This window comes from Sphaeramia orbicularis, chromosome 21 (genome assembly GCF_902148855.1).
Source record: "Sphaeramia orbicularis chromosome 21, fSphaOr1.1, whole genome shotgun sequence".
Classification (NCBI taxonomy): Eukaryota; Metazoa; Chordata; class Actinopteri; order Kurtiformes; family Apogonidae; genus Sphaeramia; species Sphaeramia orbicularis.
Window position 1 is genome coordinate 5,663,691 of NC_043977.1, and position 21,475 is coordinate 5,685,165.

The 21,475-nt window shown below is 36.8% G+C and overlaps 1 protein-coding gene across 2 annotated transcripts; it reads right to left on the reverse strand.

Moving 5' to 3' along the window:
* Positions 1–584: 584 nt before the first annotated feature.
* umps (uridine monophosphate synthetase) lies at positions 585–21,228 on the reverse strand. 2 transcript variants are annotated; one of them, XM_030124730.1, is made up of 10 exons: positions 21,026–21,228; positions 18,429–18,582; positions 15,416–15,540; positions 13,416–13,603; positions 10,593–10,687; positions 8,848–9,008; positions 7,771–7,888; positions 4,618–4,793; positions 2,788–2,902; positions 585–1,241 (listed from the first exon to the last, which is right to left on the reverse strand). In XM_030124730.1, the coding sequence occupies exons 1-10, from the start codon at positions 21,173–21,175 to the stop codon at positions 1,072–1,074; spliced, it is 1,452 nt and encodes a 483-aa protein (XP_029980590.1). In that variant the 5' UTR covers positions 21,176–21,228; the 3' UTR covers positions 585–1,071. The 2 variants fall into 2 exon arrangements, with proteins under 2 accessions (XP_029980590.1, XP_029980591.1); XM_030124731.1 differs by having other exon boundaries at positions 13,416–13,597; positions 15,410–15,540.
* Positions 21,229–21,475: the final 247 nt, after the last annotated feature.

The window sequence follows — 21,475 nt, forward strand, 5'->3', positions numbered from 1 at the left end:
ATATTTGAGAAAAGTATTGATCGATTCTCTCTGTTCCCTTTGCTGACGTACGTTTTAGACGTCAGGTCAGTTTGAGCAGCTTTTGTTGAGGACAGAATGAAGGAACATAATCACATATGTTCTGGAGTAAAGTGTCAGACTCTGGAGAACTGACCGCTACTGAACGCTCTTTCAGGACCGGCTACATCAGGGGTGTCAAACATACGGCTCGTGGGCCAAAACTAGGCCGCCAAAGTGTCTAATGCGGCCTGCGGGAGGAATTTGTAAAATATAAAAATTACCCTGAAGATCTTAACAGTTAAGGGTTTTCAGGGGCCACATTCAGCCGCACCAGTAAAGGTTTAGCATAAAAACCTATAAATAATGACAACTCCAAATGTTTCTGTTTGTTTTAGAGTGAAAAACAGCAAAAATAAATAGAGCTGCAACCGATGAATCGATTAGGTGCTTGAAGCGAATGCAAAAATTCACGATTCGATTGATCGACTCGAATTGATTGAAGGGAAATATTCTATTGCAGTTTTCCTGAATTGAAGCTTCTTTGTGCGTCACAATAAGCGTCCGTGTAAAACACAACAGGGGAACCAATGTTTAACAGCAGAGAAATGAAGGAAACAAAGCTTTGATTCAGGAGAATTGTGGTTGAATGATTTTTTTTTGCATCACTTTGAGTCGATTAATCGTTTCAGTTCTAAAAATAAAATAACACTATGAAAAGGGTTACATTTGCAAAATATCCTTTTACAAAAAATGCAAAAAAAAAACTATGAACAACCTGAAATTTCTCAAGAAAAATAAGGGCAGTTTTAAATATATTCTGCTACATGTTTTGTGCATCTGTTGTGCTGATCTGTTGTTCTCAAGAAATTTCAGGTTGTTGAGGGTATTCACATTATTTTTTAATTATAAAAGTGTTCATAATGTTACTTTTTTGCAGAAAAGCACAGAAAAATATTAGTAGTTGTCATTATTTATAGGTTTTTATGTCATTATTTTACTGGTTTACTTTAGATCAGATCAGGCTGAACGTGGCCCTTGAACTAAAATGTGTTAGATCGACCGGTCCGACTCCTACTGGCCCAGTCTGGCCGTGTACGCCTCCCAGCCCGACTGTCGGTATGACTCAGCAGCTTTCAGCCTATCAGGGGCCTCCAGGATGCCCCGTCCCACGATGATGATGTCAGAGCCTCTGTTCCTGATGACCTCCTCCGGGGTGGTGTACTGTTGGCCCAGTGTGTCGGCTGGAGGGGGAGGGGCACGCACAGGTAGAGGGAGGAAGGGTGAGGAAGAGGAGGAGGTAGGATGGGTGAGGAAGAGGAGGTGAGTATCCAGAACACAGTCAGGGATCATTTATGTGACTACAGTGCCCCCTGATGGCCAAGACCAACCACTACACTACAAAAAGTTCACATCCTCCTGAGACTCAGCCATGCATGTCTTTTCTGTCTTTTTTTTTTTTTTTTTTAATTTCTATTAGTGACAGAGCGTAGACCTCCGCCAAGGCAGATCAGTCTGTCCCCCCTCCCCTCCCCCCAATCACCACCAAAATTTTATCATTTGTTCCTTGTGCCAGTATCAACATTTCCTGAAAATTTCATCCAAATCCGTCCATAACATTTTGAGTTATCTTGCTAACAGACAAACAAACCTGATGAAAACATAACCTCCATCTAAAAATAAATAAAAACACAAGGTTGCAAACAGTTATATTTCATTTGTCTGATTAGAACCATAAATTCAGTCAGACCTGTCCTCTGTCCTTAAACCATGATCAGCTCGTTAAATGATAATATTAATATTACTTAATAATAATAATAATAATAATAAGTACTATTCATAATATTATCATTACTATTATAATTACTACTACTATGAACTGAAACTCTGTCCCATGTGTCTACTTTTTTTGTCCTTTATTACTCTGTCATTACTCTAATTACTAACTTTAGTCTATTTTGATTATTTTTTCTTTTATTTTTTTCTATTCTTATTATTCTTACTTTTCATGTCATTTATGATTATCATCTATTCTCCTAACTACACACCAATACATCTCAATTACCTAAACACACACACATGTTGCATTTTTCTTCACATCTGAACTATTCTCTCTGGTCTACTGTCTATGAACTTGTATCCCTTGAAGTCTATGAATTAGTAAGCCAGATGTTTTGTCTGGTATTTTTTTGTTACCCCTGTTACAATGTTTGTCTAGCACTAAATTAGAAAAAAAAAAAAATCATGGTCTGCTCATCCCGTTCTTTTAATTTTCTAGTCGTTAAGGCCAAAAACATATCCTTTAACTTTGTGGATTACCCAAAAACGCTTCAGTCCAAATAAATGTTTGTGCCAAATGTTATGAGATTCTATCAAACTGTTCCTCAGACATGTTGCATTAAACTAAAGGGAGGTACTTTAATTTAACTGCTTTATTTTTAATTGTATTTTGTATAGAATTTCCACAGGCAAACAGTGTATACAATATATGTGGTTATATGCAGAATCAAAGCCAATCTACTAAACGGTACAGTGATAATTTTTCATTATTTTATTAGGGGTGGGGCTCTGTTGAAGCAGGGGTGGGGGGTGGGGATTGTTCTTGTTTGTATTGACATACGGCATGTCTGCAACATATTGTCTGTCCAGTTTCTGCATCAATACCAATAAAAAGACTTTGAGGGAAAAAAAAAAAAAAAAAACTAAAGGGAGGTGGTCAGATAAAGGGTGGACAGATGCACCATGGACACGTTTAAAAGTATAGACGTTACACAGTAAAGTCTGTTTTACCTCCAGCCTGCATCTGGACTCCAGGGGTCATGTGGATGAACTCTGGCCTCTTGGTTATCTTCGAACCGCAGATAAAACCGATCACAAAGTCTGAATGCTCCTCTGCCATTTTCACCTGGAAGACAAACACCACGTGAGTCACAGTCGATACATGAGCCTGTTTACGTCCACACTAAGACCCTGAGGTTTGGATTTATCAGATTATTCAAGGGATCATGTTTTTATATTTCTCATTTATTATGTATAGTGCGTTTGCTGTTGTATTCTATTTTTACCCCACCCTCGAAGGGGAGGTAAGGGGTACTGTTTCTGCTTCAGTTTGTTTGTTTGTTAACACTTTAGCAGCAAAACTATTGGTTGAATTCATACCAAATTCTATTTATAGATTGCCAGTGACCCACAATAGTGATTACGTTTTGGAAAAGTAGACCAAATTTTTATGAATTTTTAAAATCTTTTTTTTTTCCCCATTTACTTATAATGGCCGAAATGTATATACATACTATGTTGCGAATAAACGTTAATTTTAGAGGACATCTAGTCTATATAATGTATATAATGCATCTTTTCGGTGTCTGTTTCTCAGTTTCTCATAGATGTCTTAATGGGGTCAGGCAGGTGAAGAAATCTGTCCATTCTCTGTTTGGTCTGGTTTTCTGACTGTGACTGTGTCCGAGTGTAGTAACACACACAGTCACATGATCGGGTCAATCAAGATATGCCCTCTCACTTGGAACCCCTTTATGTCATATATTGGTCTGGACATTTCAGCCCTTTTCCATAGAGGAATAATGTGAACTCACATTGCTGTCATAGTTTTTTTTTTGTTTGTTTTTTTTTAAATTGACTGAGTTTTCCACCTCCTTCTGATTTGTGCCGGAATGTTCGGTTCTGTTTGTTGTCTCTTTCTTTTCTATAAACAAAAAAACCCAATAAATATATATTGGGAAAAAAGAAAAAAAAAAAAGATATGCCCTCTCAGATATTATATCCTGCATTTAATTTGAACTGATTTTTATTAGGAAAAGTGTGTAGTGTTTTAATTATGACTATGTATTTAATCATTAATACATATTTGTTATTAGTAATTTTTTTTTTCTATCAATTACTAGAAATTTCAGTCGACCCCATTTGAATTCCAGGTGACCCCAAGGTTGAAAAACACTGGACTAAGGACAAAATTTACTGCTCATTTCATTGCCATACTGACAAATATTCATGACTCCTGGAATTTAGGAAAATGTATTTTTTTACTCCAATGCCTTGAGTCATTTCTCACTGGTGGCTGCAAAGTTAGCGATAATTAGTTCCTAATTTCAATATAAATTTTAATTTAATTTAATTTTCATTTAATTTATTTGCACAAAATAAAAACAGCAATAGAAAAAAACAACAACATTCAAACAAGTAACAAAATTGTGCAGGAGAGGTTAGAAGCCAAAAAGAAGGCTTATATGAATACCTCCCCCGAAATGAACAATACACAAAAACAAAAAAAAAAGAATATAAAAATACAATTTTTGTGTTGGAACAGGTGGAACTGAGTTGATTAACGCTACTTTCTTTGCAGCTTGGACACATTTAAACATAATACAGCAAACCAGTTTATGGCAACATAAAATAAGACCTACCATATCAAATTTAATACCTTTTAAAGACTTTTTTTTAAATATTAAATACAGATTTGTAAATTCAAGACTTTTCAGACTTTTAAAGACCCTGCAGGAACCCTGTATCTATAATAATGATCTGATTACTCCCAGTTTTCAGATATTTATGTTCATGTAAATAGGCTCAATAACAGTTTAAATCACAGACATGTTTGTTTACCGTTGTCTGGGTGTAGTCGCCGGTGGCCAAAGACCCCTTGGAGCTCATCTGGCCTATGAGGACGCAGCCTCGGCCCAGAGGTTTCCCCACGGCCCCCAGACCCTGGACCACCCCGGGTCCTGGTACTGCGTGGGCGTTCACTATGTGGGACCAGGACGAGATCTGGTACAGCCCCCCTGGAGACAGATGTGGACGCTGTTAGACCGATCTGAATACTGACAGTACACGATACTCTACAAATGTAAGGCAGGAAGGGGTGTCAAACATATGGTCCACGGGCCAAAACCAGCCCACAGGATGAATGTGTGAAATGGAAAAATTACACTGAAGAAATTAACAATCAATGGTGTTCATTAGGCCCGAGCCGAGTAAAGCCGGCGCAGGGCCTACTGAGTCTGCAGTGGGCGCATGGGGACGAAATCGCCAGTGACGCGGTCGCCTTTCGCCACTGTCACCACTCTCACACATTTTCACATTCACGGCACTGAGACCTTTCCGACGATGTATATGACATGTGCACAAATCGCATATTTACACCTGCTCAGAATGAATGGGAGTCAATGGGACATGCACATTCGGGGTTAGTCACGTGGGTGTAAGTGCACGACACGTGACATCTGACCCCACACACATGTGGGGGACCTCGAGAACTTTCAAAAAAGGGCAAATACGTGGTTGCCATAGAAACGGCTATATTGTTCTTGCTCAGATTATTATTATTTTTATTTATTTTTTTTTTTTTTGGCTTATTTTTCTTTCTCCGGCGCTTTGAGCTCAATTTTGACCCTCTGAACATTTACGAAAACTCACCAAATTTTGCCTAAAATTCAGAAGTGCGAGAAATTGAATTTACATATAGGTTTGGTAGATGTCGGTAAAGAAATGTTGCGGCAGCGCCCCCTTGAAAAGTGGAAATGCATTGCGCCAATGGGAGTGCGTCCAACATAAAGTTTGTCGTAGAGCCACGAAAATCGGTAGACAGATTCATCATGAGGAGACAAACAAAAAATATTATTATGGACACGCCCCTAAACCAACCCTTAGTCGGCCATATTGGATTGAAATTTCCAAAATGCTGAGTCAGCGTTTTCGCTGACGTCGTATTTTAACTATCTCCTACTAAGCCGTTTGGCCGAATGAGCTCAAAATCGGTGTACAGTATCTAGAGAAGTGGGGCATCAAAAGTTAGCCGAATTTTTTGAATCGGCATCACCGTTTTTGTGTGACGAGGTTGCAAACTTTGCGAAGTTTTTTCGAAAATTTACCATCACAAAAATTGCTTCAGCTCAGACATACGAACACCGATTTGGCTGAAATTTGACTCAGACGTCCATCTCCCAGGCCTACACCCATTTATTAAAAGAAACTGAAATTTTGCACTATAGCGCCCCCTACAAATGTACATTTACAAAAATGACATCAGTTCGGACATACGAACACCGATTTGGCTCAAATTTGACTCAGACATCTGTCTCAAAGGCCTACACCTATTTATCAAAAGAAACTGAAATTTTGCACTACAGCGCCCCCTACAAAAATTTGTAATATTTTTTATTAAAATAGCTTCAGTTCGGACATACGAACACCAATTTGGCTCAAATTTGACTCAGACGTCTATATCCCAGGCCTACACCCATTTATCAGAAAAATTTGAAATTCGGCGCCATAGCGCCCCCTACAATGTTACCTTTACGAAAATTACTTCACATTAGACATGCGAACACCAATTTGGCTCAAATTTGAATCAGTGTTCAATCTCCCAGGCCTACACTCATTTATCAAAAGAAATTTCCACTTCGCTCAGTAGCGCCCCCTACAAATTTACCTTCACGAAAATTGCATCAGTTCAGACATACAAACACCGATTTGGCTCAAATTTGACTCAGTGGTACATCTCACAGGCCTACACCCATTCAATGGAACAAATTTAATTTTTGCTCATAGCGCCCCCTACAGATTTATTTATACAAAATTTTGTTCAGTTCGGACATACGAACACTGATTTGTCTCAAATCAATTTTCAATGTCCCAGGCCTACACTCATTCATTAGAAGACACAAAAGTTGGGGCTAGAGCGCCACCTGCTGAACGATGAGCATACTTCCACTAGACGTGCCCTTGGCGAGGGCCTTTAGATGACGCTTGCGGCTTTAATTATATTTGAGTTCACTTTCCTCATACAGACCAATGTGATCCCAAGTGGGTCAGATCAGTAAAATACTATCATAATAACCTATAAATAATGACAACTACAATTTATTTACTTTGTTTTAGTGTATAAAAAAAAAAAAAAAGTCAAATTACATAAAAATGTCTACATTTGCACCAAAAAATGGAACGTGAACAACCTGAAATATCTTTAAAAACTAACTGCAATTTTAATAACATTCTGCCTGTTATTAAATGTTTTGTGTATTTGTAGATCCACTGTGATCTGGAAGTTTTAATGCACATGTGTAAATGATAAACTGAGGCAGAATATTGTTAAAATTACACTTGATTGTCTTAAGAATATTCAGTTTTTTCAGATTCACTTTTTTTTTTTTTTTCTAATTTTTATTCAGAACAGTCTCATAAGATATTACACAGGACACCAATGGTACAAAGTACATCGTTCTTTTTTTTTTCTTTTTTAAAGAACAAAAGGGTATCGATAATGCTCACTGAAAGGAAGAAAAAGAAAGAGAAAAAGAAAAAGAAAAAAAGTAATATAAATAACATAGATAACTGATGATATTAACAAGTTTGTACACATACCCAACCACACTTCAAGGAAATAAGACAAAGAAAATTATGCATAAATACATGTATATGTATACACACAAAATAGTGTTTATAATCATAATGCAAAGAAAGAAAGAAAAAAAAGAGCCTAACAGTGTACATGTACATTTAGTATTTGGATATTCAAGTATAAAAGGTTATGAACATTTTTTAAAGGGCAGTTTGTAGATGTAAATATTTTAATAATGTAATTTGACTGTTTTCACTCTATAATATGGAGAAAAGTTTGGAGTTGACATTTTATAGGTTATTATGTTATTATTTTACTGATCCGTCCCATTTGAGATCATATTGGGCTGAATGTGGACCCTGAACTGAAATAAGTTCGACACCCCTGATGTAAGATCTGAAATAACCGATGTGTCTCACCTTCGTACTGATGTTTCACTGTGTTCCCGATGTCTGCAAACTTACGATCCTCGAAGATGAGGAAGTTGTGTTTCTCAGCCAAAGCCTGAAGTTTCTGGCTCACGTCCATAGTGTAGTCCTTGAACACCACAGACAAAACAACACGATTTAGTTTGGGCTCCACGAAGTTCTCTGAGTTCCAAACACAGAATTCCCACACATTAAAACAAACACTTGAAAACCTTTGCATGACTGTTCACAGACTAGTAATTTAACTGTCATGGCTGTTCACAACCTTTAAGGACATAAGGAGATGTGGAATTTCATTAATTTATCAACACGAAATATCAATTATATATCATCTAACAGAGTGAGAGTCTGGTTTCAACCATGTAGTGTCATGATAACTTTTGTTATGATTTGGCGCTATATAAATAAAATTTGATTGATAAGTATTAACTAAACATTAACCAAATATCAACTAAATATTAACTATAAACCGAATAAATATTGATTTATTAACACTAAATATTAACTAAACACCAACAAAATATCATTGATTTAATAACACAAAATCTGACTATATACCAACTAAATATCAACTACATATCATTGATTTATTAACGCTAAAAGATTAACTATATACCTACAAAATATCAATAAAATATCAATCTTCTTCAGCCTGTAATTGTCAGTTATATTTATTTTCACCTCAAACACTACAAGTCCTTAAGATAATAAGTAATTTTCTAAGGATTTTTAACAATAAAGATATGAAAATTGAGTAAAACTTAATTGGTTTCAGTCAAATAAAGATGATAACATGTCTAGTCCCTCCATAAACCAAATGAAAAGCCTGACGTCTGCTTCATTTCTTAACATTTCTGAACCTAAAACTTGAATCTCACCTTTAAAATGCGGATTTAAAATAAAACTTTGCATTAGGATAAAAACGCTTTCATCTAAACTTTGCGTCTCACCAAAAGTTGAGAAGCAGAAACATGAAAAATCTAAACTTCCATGACTTTTTAAAAAAAATCAAAAACTGTTCTACTAAACATCCCGACCACAGACGCTGGAGATAGTGTTGGGTCGTACCTTCAGGATGTCCACGTGGGTCTTCATCATGCACATCGTCGGGCCCAGGGCGTCGGCCAGCTGCAGCAGCTCGTCACTGCCGGTTACGTCTGCAGACACACACAGGTTGGACTGTTTGTCCTCCATGGTCTTCAGCAGCCTTGACGCCATGGGGTGAACGTCTGCCAAAAAAAAAAAAAGAAAAACTAGAAAAGCACTCAGAGAGCACTGACCTCCACCAAGGCAGATCAGTGGTTCCCCCCCACCCCCAATCACCACCAAAATTTAGCCCTTTCATGCATAGTGGTCCCTACAGTGGAGAGTTCTTCTCCAGCTGTTCTCTTGTATATTCATGGATTTTGTTGTTTTAGTTTCATATCAGCCAACCATTGGACGCTTATGGACCATCCCATACACTGCAATTGATAACATTACTGTAACTTTGCTGTTCTTGATAAACCTGATCTAACATGTTCGAGTGTAAATCAATTCCTTGTTATTGTTATTAGATTGTAATTAACAACAAAAGTTTTTTTTTTTTGGCATATTATGTCCATGAAGTGAGTAATGACTAGTAATAGAGTACACTACAAACAAAAAGTTAAGGATATTTCTTTTTTTTTGTCAATTTTTTTTAATCATTTTGGCCATTTGTAAATAAAACTGTCTGGTCATTAAAAAAAATGTGTTTCAATTCAGTTCACACACAAAAAAAGTAAAAAGCATTGTGTAAGAATCCCAACTGAAAAAAAATAGCCCCAAAATTAAAAATATCCATAATTTTTTGTTTGTAGTATATGTTAAAATGTGAGAAAACATCAAATTAGCAGCATTTAAGCATTTGTTTTTATTTCATAGTTTTCACACTGTATATCAGGAAATACAGGGTGTCCCATAATTCTCCATACATTGGAAAAATAAACGTTTCTTGACATAAACCATTTTTATTTATATAATATGCTCTATATGACTGCCATTTTGTTGGGAACACATTTCAATGCGTGTCCTCCATTGCTGAAGAACTATAAAGAAGAAATATAAAGAAATACATGTTAGAACCATATGTATTATGTCTCCTATGTATGGAGACTTATGGGACACCCTGTACACGTTTCTTTGCTTCAAAAATGTAACACATGGTGTCCAGCTTGGTGGACATTTTTGGAACTCCATGAAAAATAGCTTCATAAAAAATAAAACTTAATCACATTGTTTTTTTTAATGCCCAAAGAGGAATAAAGAAAAAAATCTTGATTAATGTTCTCATAATTCATGCATGAAAGGGTTAATCATTTGTTCCTTGTGCCAGTATCAACATTTCCTGAAATTTTCATCCAAATCCATCCATAACTTTTTGAGTTATCTTGCACATGGACAGACAGACAAACAAACCAGCGCAGACAAAAACATAACCTCCTTGGCTGAGGTAAATAACCAGAGGACAAAAGTGGATGAAGGTTTCAACCAGCACTGAACCTTCAATGTGGACGGATTTAACAGGAAGTCTGTAAAAATTTTACTGACATCTACAGTTAGGTCCAGTTCAATCCCTTTATTTCAATCACATCTGTTTCATTTCAGATCCACTGTGGTCGTAAAAGAGACAACACTATATAAAATCCTTCTGGACCTGACTGTAGATGTACTTTGTCCAACTCTGACACTTCCTTAAAACAGTTGTAAAGTCCTTAAAGTAATGATAAACATGAGGAAACATACAAACATTACAGGAAAAAAACAAAAACATTCATTCTTTCTATTCCTACTTGGTAGTTTGGCTCGTTCTGCGTAGCTCATCTTCACTTCCTGTTCCACACATGGTTTCTTATTAGGAACGCCGTTACCGTTCTTCTCCTTAGGGCTGAAACCAAAAGAAAAAAGATGTGTCAATATATAACAAAGCATAATAGGGTACAAAAAAAAAAAACTTTAGTATTATTTAAGGCATTTTCACATATTTAAGGTAAATACACTATATGGACAAAAGTATGTGGACACGTTGAATCCAGGTGTTTCTTTTCTAACAGAGGTCTGGAATACAAAACAATAATGACTAATGTCAGAATATAGTTTTATATTATGGGATAAATATTATCGCATTGGTTAGTTTGGGTTAAATTGTTATCTTTGTTTCCAAAATGCCTCAGATGGTTTTGACTTAATTTATTTTTAATCCATGAGTATGATTTTAAATGTTCTTCGGCAGTTTTCACAGCTCCATTCCTAAAGACGCACACGGAAACGCTCGTCATTTAACAGTAAAAAACTCCACAACAACTGGATCTGCACAGAGTTTGGATATTTTTAACAGCGTCTATTAAAGCACCGGGGTTAGATGGTACACACACATACGCTATATGGACAAAAGTATGTGGACATGTTGAATTCAGGTGTTTCTTTTCTAACAGGGGTCTGGGATATAAAACAATAATAATGACTAATGTCAGAATATAGTTTTATATTGGGATAAATATCATTGCATTGGTTAGTTTGGTTTAAATTATCTTTGCTTCCAAAATGCCTTTGTGTCAACACTGATTTTTTTTTTTAATCTACGACTATGATTTTAAATGTTCTTCCTCTAAATTTCAACAATATTTTTCATGCTCTGTCTCTAAATAATAATTTTCTACCACAACTAACCATCTACTTTCTTCACATCTCACTGAGGAAGAAAAATTTCCCATTAAACTTTAAGGAAATATTGATGTTTTTATGTCAAATCCTCATGAACAGGACATCTTACAACTGTAGACATGATGTGTCCCAATATTTATGTCCATATACTTTATAAACATCAATATTTCCTTAAAGTCTAATGGTAGATTTTTCTTCCTCAGTGAGATATGAAGAAAGCAGATGATTAGAAATGGGTAGAAAATTATAATTTACAGTCAGAGCATGAAAAATATTTTAGAAATTTACATTGATTTTGTTTTTTTTTTTAAATCCATGGAAAAAACACATTTCAAAATTCTAAACTTTTTGAACACAGAAGATGGTACTAACTCTCTGTCTTATTTCCTAGAAGTATTGTCTTTGTTAATATCATTATTACTATCCATTTTTTGCATACTTAATTTACTTATACTACTTTTTTTCTCTCTTTCTTCCTTTCAATGAGCATTACTGATACCCTTTTTTTCTTCTTAAAAAAAAAGAGAACAGTGTACTTTATATGATTGGCGTCCTGTATAATATCTTATGAGACTGTTCTGAATAAACATTTGAATTTAAAAAAAAAAAAAATACTATATTTTTTATGACTTTCCAGACCTGCTCAAACATCCTGTTACAGAATCATCTCATAGAACGCAGTGGATTCATAAAACGGGGAAATAATAAGCACAGATGTCCAGGAGCAGTACGTGAACCAAGGTTCTAACAGTTTTGGATTTTTCATTCTAGTTTAGTTTGATTTAGTTTTGACTTTTTTTCTCTAATTCATTTAGTTTTAATTAGTTTTTTGAGCAGGTTTCCTAGTTTTTATTAGTTTTCGTTATTTTCTAAATGCTTAGTTTCAGTATTAATTTTAGTTTTGTCGTCTCTTTTCTCTTCTTCTCTGTCGTCGTATTCAAATAAATCCCAGACAGGACTCTGCTGCTTTCTCCCAACTTTACTCTCCATATTTCCAGGTAGAGTGGGGACCAGAAGACGACTGGAAACCACAAGTGACGGACCGTTTAATATCATATGGTGCCAGCAGAGACAATTACTTGAGGGAAATAAATCGATTTCGTATCAATCCGACATTGACAAAGACGAAAACTAAGGGAATTTTATCCAGAATTTTTATACATTTTAATTAGTTTTGTAAACACACAATACAGTTTCAGTTAGTTATCGTTTTTTTTCTTTTAATTACACTGGGTTACAAAAAATGTTTTTTGCAAGTTGTCTAGGTTTTTTCAACTGAATTAGGACCATTTTGCACCACTAAATCCAAAAATGACATCTGTGTTTTTTCAATCAGGTCAGGTTTTTTTGCTAATTTGATTTTGAAAAATTTGATCTTCTCACAAAATTGATTACATTTTTGTGATTTTCTCAGTTGATTTTTTTTATATAGTTCTCACCCAAAATAGGTTTTAAGAGAAAAAAAAATATTTTCTAACAGGATTCCTGTTAGGTACAATGGTGTATTCACCGCAGATGTAGCAGAATACGTCAGGCTTATTTTTGCAAGATCTTCTAGTCGAAGCCATTTCATTCACCTGTAATATTAAAAAAACTATTAATCATAAATTAGCAAAAGTAAAATCTTCAGAACTCGTTCATTGCAAGAAATATGAAAGAATTTTGTATCATATGATGTGAAAATGCCCATAAATGTAAGCAAAAATGTTAAAAAGCCAATATGTAGCATAGTTCAGAAAGTTGACCTGATTGAGCAAAAATAATGTGATTTTTGGATTCAGCACACCAAAATGATCCTAAATCAGCTCAAAAAATTTAAACAATAAATTTGTTGTTGACCAGTTTTTATTTATTTCAGTTAATGAAAATGTTTTTACAATTCTAGTTTTCGTCATTTCGTGAGTTTTCGTTAACGATAATAACCTCGACGTGAACCTGCAGATAAAACCCACCTGAAGGTGTTGTTGTCCAGGATGAACTCGCGGACGCTCTGGGCGGTTTGCGCATCGATGCGTTCGGCGGCGAGCAGCACGTTGAGCAGCTTGAACATGGAGATGATGGGATGGAGTCGGATCCCCCGAGACGCCAACATCTGCACCGCCCCCTGTTCTCGGTCCATCATGACTATGGCGTCGGTCACCTGACAACACAAACCATGGCTTCGTATGAGGACACTGTACAGACCTGATGGACCTTCTTCAACCTCTGGTACTAAAATGATCAAACTCATTTTAGTTCAGGTTCCACATTCAGCCCAATATGATCTAAAGAGGGTCGGACCAGTAAAATAATAACATCGTAACCTATAAATAATCCAGTTCTATTTGTAAAGCACTTTAAAACAATCGCAATGGACCAAAGTTCTGTACAGAAGAATAACGCTGGTCAACAACAAATGTATTGTTTCAGTTTTTTGAGCTGATTTAGGATCATTTTGGTGTGCTGAATCCAAAAATCACATTAATTTTGCTCAATCAGGTCAACTTTCTGAACTATGCTACATATTGGCTTTTTAACATTTTTGCTTTCATTTATGGGCATTTTCACATCATATGATACAAAATTCTCTCATATTTCTTGCAATAAACGAGTTCTGAAGATTCTACTTTTGCCAATTTATGATTAATGTTTTTTTTAATATTACAGGTGAATGAAATGGCTTCGACTAGAAGATCTTGCAAAAATAAGCCTGACGTATTCTGCTACAGTTTGTAACACTTAATAAATACATCCTGTTAGAAACTTTTTTTTTTTTTTTCTCTTAAAACCTATTTTGGGTGAGAACTATATAAAAAAAAAATCAACTGATAAAGTCACAAAAATGTAATCAATTTTGTGAGAAAATCAAATTTTTCAAAATCAAATTAGCAAAAGAACCTGACCTGATTGAGAAAAACAGATGTCATTTTTGGATTTAGCGGTGCAAAATGGTCCGAATTCAGTTGAAAAAACCTAGACAACTTGCAAAAAACATTTTTTGTAACCCAGTGTAATTAAAACCAAAATAGAATAAAATACAGGATAGATAGATAGATAGATAGATAGATAGATAGATAGATAGATAGATAGATAGATAGATAGATAGATAGATAGATAGATAGATAGATAGATAGATAGATAGACTTTATTAGTCCCATAGGGGACATTCAGAATACAAAATTAAAAAACATAAAAAGCCATACAATTAAAAACAAAAAAATTAAAAATAAGAATAAACCACTGCCAAATAAAAACAATAGAATAAAAATAATACCTTCAAACATTTCACATGGTTTCACACGGTTTCAAATAATGACAACTCCATATTTTTTGTGTAAAACAACAAACAAATAAACATTAAATTATGAAAATATTTATGTTTCCAAACTATCCATACAAAAAAACGTGAATACCCTGAAAAAAAAAAAATTATTAAAGAAAATAAGTGCAGTTTTAATAATACTAAGCCTCAACTTATCATTTCCACTTATTCATTATGGATCAGATCTACAAAAGCACCAAACATTTAGTAACAGACAGAATACTGTTCAAATTGCACTTTATTTTCTTTAGACATTTCAGGTTGTTTGTATTTGTTCAGATTATTCACATTTTATTGTTAAAGGATAGTTTCTTACTGTAAATATTTTCACAATTTAATGTTATTTTTTTGCATGAAACGAAGAGAACATTTTGGAGTTGTCATTATTTACAGGGATAATGCAATATTTTTTTCACATTAAACTCGAAGACGTTTTTGAGTCATTATTTATTGGTTTTTATTATATTATTTTACTTCAGATCATATTGGTCTGAATGTGGAACCTGAACTCAAACCAGTTCCACACCTTTAACTGTTAATATCTTCAGTGTAATTTTTGCACTTTGCACATTCATCCCACGGGCCACATTAGAACCTCTGGTGGGCCGGTTTTGGCCCACTGGCCGCCTGTTTGACCCCCCTGTACTCCACCTTCAGTCCTTCTTTGTAGAGGACCTCGGCCGTTTCCAGGATGCTGGCGCCGCTGGTCACCGTGTCCTCGATGATCAGACACGTGTCGCCTTCACGGATCAAACCCTCCACCATTCGCTTGGTTCCTGTTGGAGAACATGAGGAGATCAATCAGCTCATATTTACACATCGTTAGCCTCGTGGCATAATTGGCATAATATTTTTTCAGGACACAGCCAATGACGTAAAAGGAAACAGCAGCAACGTTACGCAGATATCACAATTTGGGAAAAAAAAATAGGACTGAGGCAATAAAGCTATGAGGATAGTTTTAGCACAATAAGAGCATCAAAAACAACCTGCAGGAACTTTCATTTACCTTTATTTTGAAAAACCTCTGAATGTTTCAACTGAAACTACCTGGTTTTACATTTTCCTTTATCTGGGAAAGGACAGTTTTATAGAAATTAAAACTATTCTGAGCTTTCAGAGGATTTTCTTTCTCTGCAACTCTTTTTTTTTTTTTCCTTATCAAGTCAAGGCGCTTCATTTGAACCCTTTAAGACGACCAATCAGAACGCTTCATTAACCCCATGGAAACTGTTGTGTTACAGCTGCTCCGTGTAAATATAATTTTAAAAAAAAGTAGCAGGAAAGAAATTAATACAACAAAAATATATATGCACACATATGTATACTAGCACAATGACCCGTGGGAATCCATAATAATTGTTAATTTTGTTACTTATTTTATTTATTTTTCTCTATTTTCTTTCCTCTGTTATTACTTTTTCTTCAGTTTTATTCAGTTTGTAGCTAATTTTGTCCATGTAACTTATTTTGTTGATTTATTATTGATTTTTTTTTTTTCTTTTATCATTTTATTGATCATAGCTCTTTTTGTTCATTTTTTGCACATTTTATTCTTTTTTAACTGTTTTTTTTTTTTTTGGAGGGGGGATTGTGTTCATTTTATTTAATACTGAACAGAAACCCAGTGAATTTTTATTTCTATTTAACCTTTCCCGAGTGATTTATTACCATCTATTATAATATTATCCTCTGTTTTTTTTGGCATTTTTCAGTGAAAATCATGTCTTTTCCTATGTCTATGGTCATGAAAACTTAAAGTGAATTCAAAGGTTATTATATCAAACAGAGAAACAGAAAAAAACTGAAGAAAAAGTGACATTTTCAGTCCAATCTGTCATTAACTGAACATAAACCCAGTGTGTCCATCCACTGTCACCGATCCAACTCCATGGGTTTTACTGGTGAATCAATGTTGTAGAAGATGACAGTGTTTCCACGGTAACTACGGAGCCTCTGAATGTCCAAATGGGTCACTTGTTTTGTCAATTTGTTTTATTCATTTTGATAATTTTTATTTATTGTTTCTCATTTTTGTTAATTTTGTTACTTATTTTATTTATTTTTCTCCATTTTCTTTCCTCTTTTATGACTTTTTCTTCAATTTTATTCAGTTTGTGGCTAATTTTGTCCATGTAACTTCTTATTTGTTGATTTATTAATGATTTTTGTTCATTTTATTGATCATATTGGCTGTTTTTGTTCATTTTGTTGCACATTCTATTCTTTTTTTACTTGGTTTTAGTCAATTTTTTACTTTTTTTTTTTTTTTTTTTGGAGGGGGGATTTTGTTCATTTTATTTATTGCTGAACATAAACCCAGTGTGTCCATCCACTGTCATTGATCCGACTCCATGGGTTTTACTGGTGAATCAATGTTGTCTAAGATGACGGTGTTTCCATGGTAACTATGGAGCCTGTGAACGTCCCATGTTAGTTTTTATTAGTTTTTTAATATTATGCGATTTGTTTTTGTTAATTTTGTTACTTATTTATTTTTCTCTATTGTGTTCCCTCTTTTATTACTTTTTCTTCAATTTTATTCAGTTTGTGGCTAATTTTGTCCATGTAACTTATTTTGTTGATTTATTATTGATTTTTTTTTTTTTTCATTTTATTGATCATAGCTGTTTTTGTTCATTTTTGTTGCACATTTTATTCTTTTTTAATTGGTTTCAGTACTTTTTTTTTTTTTTTTTTAATTTGTGTTTTTTTGGAGGGGGGATTGTGTTCATTTTATTAAATATTGAACATAAACCCAGTGTGTCCATCCACTGTCACTGATCCAACTCCATGGGTTTTACTGGTGAATCAATGTTGGAGAAGATGACGGTGTTTCCATGGTAACTATGGAGACTCTGAACGTCCAAATGGGTCACTTGTTTTGTCAATTTGTTTTAGTCATTTTGAAAATTTTTATGAATTTTATTTATTCATTTTCATTTTTGCTACTTATCTTGTTTATTTTTCTCTATTTTCTTTCCTCTTTTATGACTTTTCCTTCAATTTTATTCAGTTTGTGGCTAATTTTGTCCATGTAACTTCTTATTTGTTGATTTATTAATGATTTTTGTTCATTTTATTGATCATGGTGGCTGTTTTTTGTTCATTTTGTTGCACATTTTATTCTTTTTTATGTCGTTTTAGTAAATTTTTTTTGCAATTTTTTAGTTTTTTGGAGGGGGGATTTTGTTCATTTTATTTATTATTCATCATAAACCCAGTGTGTCTATCCACTGTCATTGATCCAACTCCATGGGTTTTACTGGTGAATCAATGTTGTAGAAGATGATGGTGTTTCCACGGTAACAACGGAGCCTATGAACGTCCAAATGGGTCATATCTGATGACCATGAAAAGATGAAGAACTGCATTTTACACCAATTATTTACATGTATTGATAGAATTAATGAATCAACAGGAATTAAACAGTTTAGATCAGTAGATGGTTGAGGTTAAAGGTGGCTGTTTGGGTCTTTAAGGGTTAATATGTCATGAAAAACTCCTCATACCAAACCCATCCTAACCCTTGACCTTTGCATAGACCCCCCCCCCCCTCCTGGACAGTGGTTGTTCTAAAGGCTTCAGCTCAGACAATCCAACATATTGACACAGTTTCGTTTTATCACCAGTTGTAAACCATGGTGTTCTTCCTGAAACCCACCGTAGTCCTTGGCCTCCTTCCTCCTGATGAGCATGGGCAGCTCGTGTCTGGAACAGATGATTGTGGCCAAAGGCAGAGCTGTGTACGGAACGCCACAGACCGAGTCGAACTGCAGACCCTCGTCCAGAACCCGCTGGTACATGAGGCTCGACACCTGAACACACAACGGACAAAGTTTGAATGGTTTATCTGAATATAAAATAAAACTGAATACAAGTGCATCAAACCAGTATGGACTCACACCTTTTATTATTATCATTATTATTATTATCATTAGCATCTGTATGTAGGTGCCACATGATAATAAAACTTATAAGAAAAGTTGACAATTTTTCGTCACACAAATCTACACTATTGAAAAATATCTGATGTCAGTATTACAAAACTAAATATCATCTGCCTCAAGCTGTGGTACGTACTTTCATTTATTATGTTGTAAAACTGCTTTGAGTGTAGAAAAATAAAGCTAAAAATTAGTGTCGTCACCAAAATCAGAACCTGAATCAGATCTGACAACAATAGTTTCATCAAAAACCTTCAACACAAGAACCACGTACTTTTACACTAAATCCGACATGTTAATGGATGATATTATAATTTTGGGACTCGTTCACAGCCTCTATGTACAGTTATCATAAGAAAGTACCCAAGAGGACCCCGAAGAACCCAGGAGAATCCAGGAGGACCCAGCAGAACCCAGGAGGACCCAGGAGAACCCTGGAGAACCCAGAAGAACCCAGGAGGATTCTGGAGAACCCAAGAGGACCCAGAAGAACCCAAGAGGACCCAGAAGAACCCAGGAGGATCCAGGAGAACCCAGAAGAACCCAGGAGAACCCAAGAGAACCCAGGAGAACCCAAGAGGACCCAGGAGAACCCAGAAGAACCCAAGAGGACCCAGAAGAACCCAAGACGACCCAGAAGTACCCAGGAGAACCCAAGAGGACCCAGAAGAACCCAATTAGGACCCAGAAGAACCCAGGAGAACCCAAGAGGACCCAGAAGAACCCAATTAGGACCCAGAAGAACCCAGGAGAACCCAAGAGGACCCAGAAGAACCCAGGAGGATCCAGGAGAACCCTGGAGAACCCAGGAGAACCCAGGAGAACCCAAGAGGACCCAGAAGAACCCAGGAGGACCCAGGAGAACCCAGGAGAACCCAAGAGGACCCAGAAGAACCCAAGAGGACACAGAAGAACCCAGGAGAACCCAAGAGGCCCCAGAAGAACCCAGGAGGGCCCAGGAGAACCCAAGAGGACTCAAGAGAAGCCAGACGAACCCAGGAGAACCCAAGAGGACTCAGAAGAACCTAGGAGAACCCAAGAGGACCCAGGAGAACCCAAGAGAACCCAGGACGTGATATTAACAGGATGCACTTGTGTTCATGGAACTTTCTAAACTAGTCAATAAAACTCCACACTGTGAGACATGAAGAACTTCCACATCCTATTAGTGAACATACTTTACAGTGGTTTGCTTGTCTAACCCAGTCCCAGTCCCAGACCCAGACACAGTCCCAGTCCCAGACCCAGACCTTCAGACCCAGACCCAGACCTTCAGACCCAGTCCCAGACCTCCAGACTTTCAGTCCCAGTCCCAGACCCAGACCCAGTCCCAGACCTTCAGTCCCAGACCCAGACCCAGTCCCAGACCTCCAGACCTTCAGTCCCAGTCCCAATCCCAGACCTCCAGACCGAGACCTCCAGACCTTCAGTCCCAGTCCTAGTCCCAGACCCAGTCCCAGACCTCCAGACCTCCAGTCCCAGTCCCAGACCTTCAGACCCAGTCCCACACCTTCAGACCCAGTCCCAGACCTCCAGACCTTCAGTCCCAGTCCCAGTCCCAGACCTCCAGACCCAGTCCCAGACCTTCAGACCCAGTCCCAGTCCCAGACCTCCAGACCCAGTCCCAGACCTTCAGACCCAGTCCCAGACCTCCAGACCTTCAGTCCCAGTCCCAGACCTCCAGACCCAGTCCCAGACCTTCAGACCCAGTCCCAGTCCCAGACCTCCAGACCCAGTCCCAGACCTTCAGACCCAGTCCCAGACCTCCAGACCTTCAGTCCCAGTCCCAGTCCCAGTCCCAGACCTCCAGACCCAGTCCCAGACCTTCAGACCCAGTCCCAGTCCCAGACCTCCAGACCCAGTCCCAGACCTTCAGACCCAGTCCCAGACCTCCAGACCCAGTCCCAGACCTCCAGACCTTCAGTCCCAGACCTCCAGACCCAGTCCCAGACCTTCAGACCCAGTCCCAGACCCAGACCTCCAGACCTTCAGTCCCAGACCTCCAGACCCAGTCCCAGTCCCAGACCTCCAGTCCCAGACCTCCAGACCCAGTCCCAGACCTCCAGTCCCAGACCTCCAGACCTTCAGTCTGATGTAAACTCTGAACCACGTGACCCTGTGGTTCAGCTGTGTGTCTGTTTTCCTGCATCATTTTCTCTAAAACTCCTTCAAACTCTGCCTTTTCCTGTGCATGCGTAGTTTAGTGACAGTTTATTTTCCTCGTGGATCCGCAGGTTGGTTCTTGTCCGTGGGCTCTGGACCCACAGCAGAACTTTGGGACAGTCACGCAGCGTGGACGGAGCACGTGCCTTACCTGGTTCATGAGCGCGGGGTGCGACACGAGCACGCGCAGGTCGATGTAAATCGGCGTCATCATTCCGCTTTTCAGCCGATATTCCCCGAACTTCACCGCGTTCACATCATGAAGCTTCAGGATCAAAGTGTCCACACACACGGACTCCATGTTTACGGCGAACACCGGGTCACAGCAGCCTGCCACGGTCCACTTCCACAGGAGGAGACTTCCGCCCGAGGACCTTCACAATAAAAGCCCCGTGACAGGACCACAAACAATGACAAAACGAAATTAAAATAAAAAAAGAAAATAAAAACACCAATGACAATATAATAATAATAATAATAATAATAATAATAATAATTTATAACATGCAATTTATTTTAGTTTATTTTTTATCGCTTTCTAATAAACATAAACAACAAGACAATAACCAAACAAGATAAATCATAAATAGTAAATGAAAGA

Bases quoted from the DNA above. Each gene is read 5' to 3' on its own strand.
- umps (XM_030124730.1), bottom strand. From the start codon at position 21,175: ATGGAGTCCGTGTGTGTGGACACTTTGATCCTGAAGCTTCATGATGTG. The intron at 18,583-21,025 runs GTAAGGCACGTG...TTGTGTGTTCAG, and splicing joins ACCCCGCGCTCATGAACCAG to GTGTCGAGCCTCATGTACCA. The intron at 1,242-2,787 runs GTAAAACAGACT...CTCCCCCTCCAG, and splicing joins AGTCCAGATGCAGGCTGGAG to CCGACACACTGGGCCAACAG.